The sequence below is a fragment of the Cygnus atratus genome, chromosome 26 (assembly GCF_013377495.2).
Source record: "Cygnus atratus isolate AKBS03 ecotype Queensland, Australia chromosome 26, CAtr_DNAZoo_HiC_assembly, whole genome shotgun sequence".
NCBI lineage: Eukaryota > Metazoa > Chordata > Aves > Anseriformes > Anatidae > Cygnus > Cygnus atratus.
The window spans coordinates 1,854,294-1,867,895 of record NC_066387.1 but is presented as its reverse complement, the minus strand read 5'-3'; the positions used below and the strand labels follow the sequence as shown (position 1 = coordinate 1,867,895).

Genomic DNA, 13,602 nt, shown 5'->3' with positions numbered 1-13,602 from the left:
GAGGGACACAGACACGAGTGGAGGCACATGGACACGAGGGGGGGGGGACGGACACGAGTGGGTGGATGTGGGTGCTTATGGGCACGATGGGGGGAGACAGACACAATGGGGGGGCATGGAGAAGAGGGGGGACACAGACACGGGGGAGTGGACACGGACGCGGGGGGGACACGGGGGGCAAACAGAGGGACAGGGGACACAGGGGGGGACGCGGACATGGACACGAAGGGACGGACACGGGTGGGTTTGGACACGGGGGGACGGATACAGAGGGACAGGGAGGCGGGGGGGGTGCGGAGGGACACGGTTGTGAAGGGAGGGACAGGGACACGGCGGGGGGGACAGGGGCACGAGTGGGGGCGCAGACCCACGGACACAGTGGAATGGGGAGGACACGGGGGACACGCTGACCCCCGCGGGGCACGGGGCCGCCACCCCCCCCCCCGCCCCCGTGTCCCCGTGTCCCGATGCGGTGTCACAGCACCCCCTTGTGTCCCCTCCGCACCCCGGGCGCGGGGGGGGTGGGGGGGGGGGTGGGGGGGGACCGGCCCCACGGTCACGGTGGTGGGCGCGGGGGGGGGGGACGGGTCTGATCCTGCCCGGCCCCACGGGGACACCGCGTGGGGAGGCGGCGGCTGCCTCTGGGAGCGGCTTCGTGACCCCCAAAAACTTCGGGGGGGGGGATCCGGGTACGGCGGGGGGGGCTGGCGGGGAGCTTGAGGCAGGCGCCGTGTGCGGGAGCGCGGACACGCGTGGGCGTGTGCACGCGTGTGAGCTGGGACCGCACAGGGCTGGGGGGGGGGGGGGTGGGGGCGTGTGCACGCTCGTGTGCGCGTGCACGGGGAGGGATGCGCGTGCACGAGCCCGGCGCCGTGCGTGTGCGTGGCGGTGCGCGCGTGTGCGTGTGCGCGGTGGCGCCTGCAGGGGGCGGCCGTGGCCGGGGCACCGAGCCCGTGCGGGGCCGTGCGGGGCCAGGTGGCGGACGCCCCCCTCCCACGCACACCCCCTCCCCCCCCCCCCGACACGCGGGGGCGGCCCTGGGGCCGGGGGGCGATGCGGGGCCGGGCCCACGCGTGGGACACGGGACACCCCCATCCCCCGGGGGTGAGGGTGGGGAGGGGTCCCCGCTGCGACCCCCTGGGGAGGGAGGGGTCACCGCGGCCACCTCCCCCTGCCCTGATGAGACCCCAAAGCCCTGTGTCCGGACGGGGCACGGCGTGGGAGACCCCATCCCGGCCCCCCCCCCCCGCCCCCAAGTACTCAGTGTCACTGGTGTCACCGCAGCCACCCGTGGCCCTCCCCACGCCACCCCGGCTGGGCGCAATTCACCGGCAACGCTGCGCCACGCCGGCACACGCAGCCATGACACTGGTGGGGACCCACCCGCGACCCCCAAACCCAAGCTGGGACCCCCCCATCCCTGTCCCTGTGCCCCCCCCGTGGGGCTGGCACCCTGCTCACCCCCCAGCATCCTCCTGCCCCCCCGGCCGGGCAGAGCCCCGGGGTCCCGGGGGCAGTGGGGTGCCCACGGCCGCGTGGACCTGGGGTGCCGAGGTGGGGGCAGCTCCGGTGACCCCCCCCCCGGGTCCGGCTACGCCCCGGTGCGGTGACACGGGGCCGGCAGGGACCGCCTGTTCCTCTTTCTGCACAGAGCCAGCCGCAGGCGAGTGGGGTGCTGGGGCCGGGGTGGGGGGCACACGGCGAAAGCACCCATGGGTGCGAGGTGCCAAGGGGAGAGGGCGCGGGGCGGGTGGCACGGCTAAACTGGGCTGCGCTGGTTTGCACTGGGAGGGGGAAAGCAGCGTTGCCAGGCTTGCCGAGCGGGGCCGGGGGGGGGGGAGGGGGGGTTGGTTTGGCTGACAGCCGTCTCCCCGCAGCGGGGTGGCCATGGGGCACCCCACGGCCACGCTGCTGCTGCTGCTGCTGCTCCCCGCGGCCGCCTCGGCCTCCTGCTTCTCCTCGGTGCCGGCCACGGAGGAGGATTTCTCCAACCGCACGACGCAGTGCAGCGAGCTGGACTGGGGCATCTTCGGGCAGCAGCGCCGGCTGCTCCTGGCCCACAACGGCATCGGCGCCGTGCGCCCCACGTCCCGCGTGGGATCAACGCTGGAGGAGCTGGACCTGTCGCACAACGAGCTGCAGTGGCTCCCCGACGCCTTCCTGGAGCGGGCGCAGGGGCTGCGGCGGCTCCTCCTGGGGCACAACCGGCTGCGGGAGCTGCCCGACGGCTTCTTCGCCCGCGCGGCCGCCCTGCAGAGCCTGGAGCTGCAGGACAACCCCCTGTCCGCCGTCCCCGCCAGCGCCTTCCACCCCAGCCTGAGCCTCCTGGCCGTGCCGTGCCGCTGCGACGTGGTGGGCAGCGTGCTGGCCGCCTGCGCCGACAACCGCACGTGCCTCTGCGACGCGCCCGACGGCACCTTCAACGTCTCCAGTTTCCACGAGCGAGAGTGCCGGGGAGGCTCGGGGGTAGTGGCCGCCGCAGTCGGGGCCACCGCCGCGGTGGCCGTGCTGGTGGCGGTGACCGTCGGCGTCGTGGTGTGCCGCCGGAGGAGGAAGGCGGCCGCCGCGGGATGGGGCAAGCGGGAGTCCGCCGGGGCCCACGGGCAGCCCCGGTACATCAGCCACGGCGCTGAGAGCGGCCCCGCCGCTGCCACCGCTGCTGTGGGTGCGAGCGTGGCGCCCGACTACGAGAACGTCTTCATCAGCCCCTGCGTGGTCCCGGGAGTGGCCCCCGCGCACAGCAGGACGCCGGAGTGGCAGCGGGCGCAGTACAGGTGAGCCTCCGGCACGGGCTGGGCTGTGGGGGGCATGTGGCATCCAACCCCCTGCTGTGCCGTGCCGTGCCGTGCTGTGCCATTCCATGCTGTGTAGTCCCATGAAATGATGTCCTGTCCTATCCCTTCCCATCCCGTCCCGTCCCGTCCCGTCCCGTCCCGTCCCGTCCCATCCCGTCCTATCCCCATCCCCATCCCATCCCATCCCATCCCATCCCATCCCATCCCATCCCATCCCACCAAACCAAAGGACTGAGCACTTTTGGGGCCGGATCCATGCTCTTTCACCCCCACTGAGCCCCCAGAGCCACCCGGGGTGGGACAGGAGGGGGACATTTCCCCCCGGTGACCCCCCCGGCCCCCAGCCCCCAGGTGCCCGCGGACGACACCTATTTCATGGAGAGCGATGCCGGGGAGCAGCCCATCTACGCCAACACGGGGACCCCCAGCGAGGAGGTCTACGTCGTCCCCGACAAGTGAGGGGACGGGGACCCCGGGGGGAGGCCACGGCTGCCCGGTGGCTGTGATGAGGAAGCAGAGGGTTGGGTTTTTGTTGGTTTTTTTTTGCAATTAAAGCAAAACTGCTCTGCAGTCGTTTCCTGCCTGGGATGGGGAGCGGAAGCAGCTGCTTCTCCCCAGGCTTTGCACCGAGGGGACGGTGACGGGCGGCCTCCACCAGACGTGGGGTCCCCGGGGGGTCCCCAGGGCTGGGCTGGGGGCTCATGCGGTCCCCCCATACCCTGCTGGGAGCATCGGGTGCCGTGATCTTTAAGCACTGGTTCCCAGTAAGGGCTGGGTGCCGTGGGGCACCCGCGGCGTGCAGCTCCTCTTTCGGGGTGTAGGGGTGGCTGTGCACATGGGGACACACTGGTGGTTGGGGACATCCAGGTAATGGGATCAACCTGGCTATTTTCCTGCTAAATCTGTCAGTTTGGGGTAAAGAGGAAAAGCACCACTTTGGGAGACTCCTGGCAAGATCTCCAAGGCCATCGCTGCGAGGTTACAAACCCTGGGATGTGTCTAGAGGGGACTGGGGAATGGGGACAACCACGGCGCACCCAGGTGCCCTCCCAGCCCTGTGTGGGTCTTGGTGTTGCTCCACCGTGACACATTAAATGTTGTAATTGTCCAAAATACCATGCGTAGCTCCTCATCTGCTGCAGGCTGTAAACTTCAACCTGACGGAGCTGCAGGAGGTCCCCAGGAAGGTCCCCAAAGCCCGTGTCCCTGTGGCGGAGGTGCCAAGAAGCCAGGACCCTCAAGGACACGTCCCCATGCCCCTCATCCCTCAAACCCTGGTCCCCAAACCCCATGCCGCCATTGTGGTGGTCCCCGTATCCCAAATCCTTCAAGCTCTGGCCTCCAAACCCCACATCCTGAGGGTGGAGGACCCCCCCACCCCATGTCCCTCAAGCCCACGCCCCCAAAGCCCATGTCCCCGGGGTGGGGGTCCCCCCATCCCATGCCCCCCGAGCCCCTGTCCGCCGGTCCCTTTGCCGCAGGAGCTTGAAAGCGGCAGCGGCCGCGTCCCAGCCTGACGGCCCCGGGGTCAAGGCTGCGCCCGGCACCCGTTTCAAGGCCACAAACAAACCAAAGGTCCCTGGGACCATCGCCCAGGGATTACTCACCCGCTGGGCTCACAGGGCAGGGATGGGGCTGGCCTGACCCCGGAAAGCCAGAGGATTTACAGGCAGATCCGTGAGAAGCCAGCTCCCGGATGGCCATGGGTGTGTGTGGGGACAACGGGGACCACCGCAGGGCGCGGGTCCCGTGCGCCCGGGGACCTGACCACCAACAGCCTCGATCCCATCACTTTATTGGTTTCCAATGCTACAGCGATCTGTTTTATAGAAATATACAAAATACAAAAGGAAAAACCAAAAAACTCCCAAGAACATCTCTCACCGCGTGATACAATAAGTTAGCAATAAATAAAAGTTGTATAAATAAGTCTGTAGCCAGAGGGGAGTGGGCGCGTGGGCACCAGGGTGGGCTGCGGCCACCTGGGGACAGCCCCGCCGCTGTGCCCGTCCTCCCTCCGGTGGGAAGAGCCCAGCTACCAAATAAAAAATGCTTTAAATAAGGTAGGAGAGGGCGAATAAGTTACAGTGGCCTGTGGAGTGGCGGCGATCCCAACTGGAGACCGGAGGGATCGTGTCCTCGAGACGGGGCTGAGCCGTTCCGTGCACGTTTCGTCCCGCGGGTCTGCTTTTTGGGGCGCTGGTGCTGGGGGGGCTCTGCCACCACCCGGGCGGTGACGGGTCCCCGTCCATGCCAGAGGTGAGGGGCCGTCAGGCGCAGTGGCACCTGGTGACCAGCATGTCCTCGAAGACGGTGGAGACCAGCCTGCCCTCGCCGTCGTAGTGCATCAGCACCATGGGGTCGTAGCCGGCGGGCACGCAGCAGGGCGCCGGGGTGGCCTTGGAGAGGGAGTGCATGCGGGCTTTGATCTGGGCGTGCATGCTGGCCGGCTTGTAGTTGTGCGGGCAGGAGCCTTCGCAGAACCGCATGTAGTAGCTGTTGGGGGCGATCACCCAGTCCGACCAGCCGATGTCCTGGAAGGACACCTTGAGTGACTTGAGGCAGCACTTCCCCTCGCTCTTCCTGCACTCCTCGTCCAGTCCGCGGGCTCTCCGGGCTCTCGGCCCCGCGGCCTCGAGGGTTTCCACCTCCAGCACCAACGTTTCGGCTCCCGAGCCCGCCGGTGAGGCTGAGATGTTGGCGGTGAAGGCCAGCTCCAGCTGCAGCCTGGCCTCGGGACCAGCAGCCCAGCGCTGGACGGGCGCCGTCAGGTCCACGCTTGGAGTGTCGGGGTCGAGTTCTTGGGTTTGCAGGAGCTGGGGGGCTCCCCCGGGCCCCCCCAGCGCGTAGATGCTGACCTGGGGCTGCCCCGAGGCCAGGGAGCCCAGGGACTGCTTGAAGAGCTTCAGCTCCGCTTGCACCACCCGCAGGCGCCGGTGGAAAGCCTCCGTGCGGGACACGACGAGGTGGTAGCGGTAGGGACCGCGTGGGTCCTGGTCCCCGTGGGGGTCCTGCTCTCCTTGGGGGGGCTCCGTCCGGCATCGCACTGCGGGGACAGGAAGGACAGCTGATGTAAGAGCTGGAAATCCAGCCCTGAGTCAAGCCTTGTGGTCAGCTCCTTGTCCGGCAGCCAAACCACGCAGCTGCCCCGGGGCCACCTCTGGGGAATCGCCCGAAGCCCGCGGGATGCCGACCCTGCTGGGTCCATCCCCAGCCTCCACCCCAGGGGTGCCGGACACGCGGGGACCCTCCAGGCACGGGGCAGGAGCACGAGGACACCGCGGGGCCAGCCCCCGCCGTCCCCCCAAGCCTGAGAAGCAGCCGAATATTTCCCCCAGTTCCCCCAGGTCTGGCTAAAACCCCGGCCGCAGGGAGCAGCGGGAGGCGAGGGACGGCGGCACCGCAGAGCCCGCTTGTATCTGGAATCCACCGGTCTTTGCGTTTTGCAGCCAAAGAGCTGGAAACGGCGACTCCTCCCCTGGCCCAAGCAGGGGAAGCGGCTGGGAGGAGAAGGAGGAGGAGAAGGAGGAGGAGGAGGAGGAAGGTGACAGCAGCGGATTCATGCCCGGTCATGTCCTAGCACATGCTGGGGCAGCGTGTGGGACGCAGCTCAGGGATGTGGCAGGACATGTCCCCCCGTGGCAGGACATGTCACCCTGTGGCAGGACATGTCACCCCAGCACGGACCCGGAGCCCACAGGGTGGGGCTCCCGATGGCAGAGGGGCCACTTCTACTTACGGATGGGTGTCAGGCGGTGCAGCCTCCTCGTCCCGGCCACCGCTGCCTCCTCCCGGCTCCGGTTCCCCATCAGCTCGGCCACTTTCTGCTCGTACTGCTGCTGCGCCCTCCTGATGCTCTCCTGGTCCAGCCTGCGCCGCACGGCGGGGGGAGCGGGCATCCCCAGCCGCTCCAGGATGCTCCTTTTGATGGTTTCCACCTGCAGCCTGTCCTCGTCCCAGCTGCGGGGCCGCGGCTCCACGCCGGCCAGGAGCAGCAGGAGCAGCAGGCAGGCGGCGGCGGCCCCCACGTCCCGCAGCGCGCCCGGCAGCATCGCGCCGGCGGGGCGGCTGTCCCGGCGAGGGGGGGAGCACGAGTTGCAAAACCTCTTGCGCAAAGGCTCCGCGTGCGGCTCTTATCGATGCCGCGAGGAGAATGAATGAAGAGGACCAGACCTGGCTTTATAGGAGCGGGACTTTGCCCGCCCCCCCCACCCCCCCCCCACCCCGTCCTCTCCCTCCCCGTCCCAGGGCTGCCCGTGGGTGACGCCGCGGTGAGCACGCGGCCGGGGCAGCGCAAAGCCGGGCTGCTCGCGGCGGGGAGGCGAGGAATGTTTCCTGCTGTGCCTTGGTTCCCACCTCCTGCTTTCTCTGCTGGTGGTGGGCAGCCGGAGGGGTTCCCCTCGCCATAACGGGGGGGGCTCGGGGCTGCGGGCAACATCTGGTGGCCTCGCAGGCGGCACGCGGCGTGCCTGTGACGGCAGGGGGTGACCACGGGAGCACCGAGGTGTGCGGGCAGGTGGGCGCTGCGGCCAGCATCATGTCTGGCTCTGCATCCTCATCTCCCTCCTTCCCCTGGCAAATTGGCCACGCTCACTGCTAAAGGTGCCCGTCGGGGCCCCTTTCTTCGAGCCACTCTCGCTGCCCTGCAGAGAGGGGGAAGCGGAAGGCAGGGGGGAGGCAGCTGGGAAGCCCGGCTCGTGCCAAGACGTGCGGGCGGGAGGCAGCGGGTCGGTGTTTGAACTTCTCCAAAAGCCAGAGCCGGGAGGTTCCCGGCTGACGACACCGCAGCCCGGCTTTGCTGCACGTCCCTGTCCCTGCTCCGGTCCCTACTGAAGTAAGCGCGGGCGGCGTTTGCATCATTGCTGAAGGCAGCGGGGAGGGTGCCGGGCACGCCGCGATGGCACGGGTCCAGCCGGGGCTGCCCGCGCGCAGGCGAGCCCAGCGGCGAGCTGGAGCCGTGGGATCCTCGCTTGGAGGAGGTCGTGGAGACACCGGGAAGGGCGCAGGGACGCATCGGTGGGGAGGCTCTCACGGCACGAGGAGCTCCGTGGGGTCCAGTGCGAGCTTTTTATCGGGGCAGCAGGGAGATGGGCTGAGCCCCGGGGGATCGGCGAGGGGCAGAACCTGGCAATCGCCCCCAAACCGGAGGCGAGACACGGGGCTGAGCCAGCGGGGCCAGCACGGGGCCGTCCACCCCATCTCCAAAGGGATGCTTCAGCCACAACCACGGGGGGGACACGAGCCCAGCCCCGGGGGGACGAGCCCCTCGCTGTCCTCCTGTGCCTGGGGACCTGGGGCACACGAGGCCGAATTTCCTGCAGCCGAGCCAAGCGCCCGGTCCTTAACTGCTCCTGCGGTGGGACGCGGGGGGATTACCCTGAGCCCGGGATTTAGGTCTGTTTATCTCCAGCTCCTCCTCGGGAGCAGGGTTCAAGCATCCTTCCTGCCTTTTTCACCCAGATTCTCGAGGTTTGCCTCGAGGCAAAAAGGAGAACAAACGTTTCACCCGGAGCCATGTGAAACCATCAGCTCATCAGCACGAGCAGTGTCACGTGGAGGGGATCGCCCCGCTCCATCCCTGCTCTGGATGGAGGGGTGAAGGGGGGCAGGCGGGGGACACCCCCCCCCCCCCCCCAAAACCCGCCTCCACGCTGCCTTTCCCTGCCCGGAGCCTCTGCCCACCTCACTTTTGGTTCCTCTGGGTTAGAAACAAATCCCACAGGCGGCTCCCGAGGAAACCTCAGCGGAGTTGCAGCTGGAGCCACCTCTCCTTGAGCGCTGCGCCCTACGTGGAGCTCAGCACCCCTGGGTGCTGACCTGGGGCCCCGCAGGGTGGCATGTCACCGCTGCTGTCCCCATAGCAGGCACCGGGCAGGGACAGGAACAAAGGAGGCTGCGATGGAGCAGCTCTGCAGGGCGAGCAGTGGCTGCTCAAGGCACCGAGCCACCGTGCCATCCCCGAGCAACTCCAGCTCTGTGGCGTGGCCCCCAGAGCAATCCCCCAGATTTTGAGCTGTGCGGGTGTAGAATGAGGTGTCCCACCCCAAAAAAAAAATACCATCACGTCTTGCCCGGCCGTTGAGCAAGACACGGTGAACTCTAAAGCTTTGCACTTCTGCTTTTGCAATGATTTTCTGAGCCGTGGGCGCGCCGCGTGCCACCGGCCCCTCCGTGGGTGACGCACGGGGGGCAGTGTGCGGGGAGCTTCAAAGTTGGCCAAAGCCGGATGTTTTTTCCCCAAAAGGCGCCAGGCAGTGAAGTCGGAGATTTACAGTCCGGCAAGAGCAATAAAAGTTATCTTTAATTGCAGCATTTGTCGATGCCGAGTGACCCGTTAGGAAACTTCCCAGCGTGTCCTCACCAGCCCGCAAGATGCTTTGTTGGAACAAAGCCTCGGCTGTGAGCGTAGGGAGCATCTTTTCCTCCCTCCCCCTCCTTTGGTCAACCCGTATTTTATACCAGAAGTTGGATTTATCCAACCGAGCCATTTCCCACCTCTATCATGGGTGGAAACGGGGAGATTGGACAAGTGAAGCAGCATCCTGTGGAGGCCAGCGAGGAAAGGCCGGTGAAAAGCCCAGCAGAAGTTCAAAGCGTGAGCTGCTGAGCCCAGCAGGACGTAAATAACCTCCCTGCCTTCTGTCCCCACCTCCGGACAGGATGTGGTCCAGCCCCGAGCGCAGCGGGGGACGCTGCTGATGCTCGCTGCCATCTCGTGAGCCCATCGGCCCCACCAGCGCCGCAGGAAGCAGCCACGCTGCGAGCACCGAGAGCCGGTGCCCAAAGGAGGAAGGCGAACGGTTGCCGCTTCTCCACGAGACGCCGCCCAGCCGCGGCCCCGAAGTGCTGAAGCAGCTCGAGAAGGGCTCGGAGCGGGAGCAGGGCCCTGCGCAACGCTCGCTTTTACCCGGTGCCGTCGCCATCCTGCCCGGTGCTGAGCCGAGGGGTGCTGATGGGACGGGCAGGGACGAGCGGGCAGCAGGGGCTGGGATCTCTGCAGAGGCACCGAGCTGCCCCGCACGCCGCCGAGCCCCTGCTGCCAAAAATCTTGCAGGGGCTGCAGGGCCCTGGGGGGCCGAAAATCTCACAAGGGCTGGGCTCGGGGTGCCGGTGTCCCAGCCAAGCTCGGAGCCTGCTGGAGTCGCTCCGGTTGGGAAATTCGGGTGCTGGAGGGGGATGCTTCCTGCAAACCACTGCAGCGAGGCGGGCGATGCTTTCTCGGGGGGTGTTCGAGGCCGAGAGCATCACGCACGAGCCCGCAGCAGCGCGGTGGGGAGGTTTGGGCTTGTTTCGTGCCAGGTGAGGAAATGGGCACGGAGAGCTCAGACGTGGCGGCCGGGGATGGCCGGTGCTGCTCTCGTGCCTTCCCCACATCACAATGAACATGCACAATGGAAATCTTCCGGACCTTTAGCCATTTCTAAAGAGAAAAAACAAACAGGCCGGACCAGGTGAGCAGCAAGCAGCTTTGTGCTGCTGCAGCTGGACTCGCCTCTCCCCCCCTTTGTTCTGTTCACAGCATTTGCCAAAAAGCGAGGCTTCTGTTCCACTTGGAAAAGACTTTTCTGACTTGACTGCACTCGTGGTCAAAGATTAACTTGGATTCCGAGACCCCTTTGCCCATGCAATACAGGAAATTACTCAAATCCCATCACCAAAAATGGAAATCCCCGGCTGCTGCCCCAAACACCTGCTTACATCATCGGCCTCAGCATGAGAAAGTTTCCTGCGTGCTGCAAGCATCCCTCCCGGCCCCGATGGACGGATTCGCACGATAGGGGCATGAGGGCTTCAGTCCACGCTCCGTGATGCTCTGGGCTTGCAGGGATGCTTCCCGTGGGACACAAACGTGGGTGGCATTTGGGACCGCCACCCGCAGGAAGAGGAGCCGGGCAGCTCACCCCGGCTGAGCCCAGCGTGGCGTTTGTGGAGCGGCTTTGGGGAGAAGATTTTCCGCGTCAGGAGCCTCTCCCTATCAAAGCGGGGATGTGCTGTGCCCCTCCGATGTCCCATCCGATGTCCCCACGCCGCAAACCTTGGGGTGTGCACGGGGGAAGTGCCCGTCCCCGTCCCCAGCGCTGGGACACGTCCCGGAGGAGCGCGCAGGAGGTGCTGCACGAAGGAGAGCACAGAAAGCTCCCCAAAACCCTGCAGCACTGAGCCTGGATGGCTTCACCCACGGTTTGGATGAAGGGTGAGATGAAACCTCCCCAGGGAGCACAGCACCATTTTGGGGAGCGCAGCACCCTTTTGGATGCAGCCGAACCCCCAGCACAAAGGCATCGAAGGACCCCAACCCCGTCTTCGTGCAGGAACACAGCACTGCAGCGGGATCACGGGAATATTTGGAAGTATTTGTGCTGCCTGAGCAGAGGGGGGACACCAAAGGACAAGGGGGTTTAGGCAGGGCTTGGATTTTTTTTTTTTCCTGAGAAAGCCCTAACCCTAAAACCCCAGAAATCAAGTCACAGGTTATTGTTGGAGAACAGCTCGTTGGGTGGGGAGGTGGAAATCCCACAGGCACGAGAAGCCCTCTGCAATTTGCTACTGCTCAGCTGAGACCTGGCCAAGCAAACCCAAGCACGCAGCAGAGGGAGGGAGTTAAATCCTCGAACGCCTCCCAGAAACCTGGAGCCAGGCGTTGCGGTGCCCGTCCCTCACCCACCTGCGCAGCCATCGGGGCGAGAGGCAGCGAGAGCTGCGCCGCGGGACCTGCCGCTGCTCCCCAAAATTTCAGTCCCGTGCCCGTGGGGCAGGAAATTTCAGCCCTTCCTGCACCCTGGGGAGCCCCTGGGTGCACGATGGAGAGGAGGAGGGTGGGCACCCTGCCGGCTTCGATTCGTGCGCCGGGGAAACGCGCCGAGGGCGCGCGGCCAGCTGGGCGCTGCCCAAAAATCCCACTTCATTTAGGGCAAGTTCGGAGGGTTGGGAGGTAGGGGATGAAGAAAAGAGGGGGAGCAGGCTCCCCGCGAGACGAGGATGTTGCAAGACAGAAAGCAAATGTTTCAGGCCTGTTAGGATCCACCCCACCAAAGGGATTCCCCGGGGATTTGCAGCCCAGGAGCGCAAGCCAAGGATGCGCCGGGATGAGCCGTGCGGCTTCCAGCACGAGCCCGAACCTCTCCCCGCGGAGAGTTCAGGTTTCAAAACGGCCTCATCAGCAAAGGGCTGCGTGACATCACCCCGGGAACAGCACCTTGCAGGAAAAGGCTTATCACCTTGTAAAGCCAGTTACAGGATGATTTCATCAGCGCCAGCTCACGCAGCTGCACGTGCTGTGGCTCACGGCCAGGGAGGGCTTCGGGCTCCCCGGCACCCTGTCAGCGCCGGGCAGCTGCGAGGGGGATAAAAGCAACTGGGAGGGGGATAAATTAAGGAATAATTCAGTGCCTGGCCTCACAGGAGGAGCAGAGGGCTGGGCTGGTTGGGGCAGGTTGGGAAATAAATGTTCCTGATCTGAGCTTGGACACCAAAAACATCGGGAAAAAGCAGGGGTCCAACAAAACCCACCCATTTTTCCTTCCTGATCCCCCCTCCAGCCACAAACCACGGCGCTGGGGGCAGGCTGAGACCTCGCAGCATGGCTTTTGGGCCAGGAGCTCCGTGCAGATGCGGTCCTGAGCCCCATACAAGTTCTGGGGCAGCCTCTTGCCCTCTGCAGCAGGAACAAACAGGATGCCCAGCCTGCTGCGGGCGCAAGGACTGAGTCACCAGCCTGGTGCAATCTCCCCCTGCTGTTTCAGGTGCCGGCTGCTGTTCCTGGGCCAGGTGATGCCCAGCTCTCCTCCCATCGTGGCCACCACAAGCCCCCCAAGCTGGGGCTGCCGAAGGAAGCCTCGTCCCAGGGGAGGCTGCTCTAGCCCCAGCCGTTTGCAATGAGCACCGGGACAAATCCTGCACGGTCTGTCCGTCTGTCTGTCCGGCCAGCATCGGCTGTCTGGCAGCACCATCTGGTGGCACGGGCACCGCACCAGCCCTCCCCGCATCCCCAGTCTGCTCCCAGTCAGGACCAGTGGCCACAGGGACAGCAAAAGGGGGTACACAGCCAGATTTCAGGTTTCATTAGCAGATCTGGAAAAGACCGAACGGATTCAGGGCTCACCAGCCAACGCACTTTCCACATGAAACTCAAGCTAAAAGGAGATTGAAGAAGTGGAGCAGATGCCCTGCCAGCTCCTCGTGCCTTGCACACCAGCGTGCCCAAAGCGCTACCAGACCTCGACGCCTTTCCCGGGGAAACCACTGCCCGTCTTGCATCCAGCACACTAAACCTTCACAGACGTCTGGGGAGGCTTTGGAACCCTGACAGCACGCGTGATTAAAGCCTTTTGTCTTCCAAACAGATGGCTGCAGACACGCAGGTCTAACACACATCCAGTGGCACGTTACCGGTGCTTTACCGTTACATTTACGCCCCGTGTGAGCGGCTCACGGGAAGCCAGGAACCGAGACGTGCGCTAGGTGGACTGGGCCATCTAACAACGAGGAAATAGGAGTTTTTGTTTAAAGTAACGTCACGGGGTGTGGAAAAACAGGTAGTCTTGCCCCGATTCCAGCAGGTGATGTGCAGAGGCACCTCCAGTCTGTGGCTCCAAACTCAGCTCTCCAAGAGCTCTCCAAGCTCTTGCCTTATACAAAACAAAAAATCTGAGTAGAACTGGTGGGATCAGTGTGAGAAAGGTACGAGGGGGTTGTTCATCAGATCTCTTCACTACTGCCTCCCGGAATTCTTAGTGAAATGGGTAAGTCTCAGACTTGTAAATAAAAACTGTTAAGTGGCTTTTGCTTCCCCAAACTTGCAGGCTCT

At 65.3% G+C, this 13,602-nt stretch overlaps 2 protein-coding genes across 2 annotated transcripts; one reads left to right on the top strand and one right to left on the bottom strand.

Annotated features, from left to right (window-relative positions):
- The first annotated feature begins 1,887 nt into the window (after positions 1-1,887).
- Positions 1,888-3,254, top strand: LRRC25 (leucine rich repeat containing 25). The gene is made up of 2 exons (XM_035572491.1): positions 1,888-2,774; positions 3,140-3,254. Exons 1-2 carry the CDS (start codon positions 1,888-1,890, stop codon positions 3,252-3,254), a joined length of 1,002 nt encoding a protein of 333 aa, XP_035428384.1.
- Positions 3,255-4,573: 1,319 nt separating this feature from the next.
- Positions 4,574-6,948, bottom strand: GDF15 (growth differentiation factor 15). The gene is made up of 2 exons (XM_035572492.2): positions 6,535-6,948; positions 4,574-5,841 (listed from the first exon to the last, which is right to left on the bottom strand). The coding sequence occupies exons 1-2, from the start codon at positions 6,845-6,847 to the stop codon at positions 5,066-5,068; spliced, it is 1,089 nt and encodes a 362-aa protein (XP_035428385.1). The 5' UTR covers positions 6,848-6,948; the 3' UTR covers positions 4,574-5,065.
- Between the last annotated feature and the right edge of the window lie 6,654 nt (positions 6,949-13,602).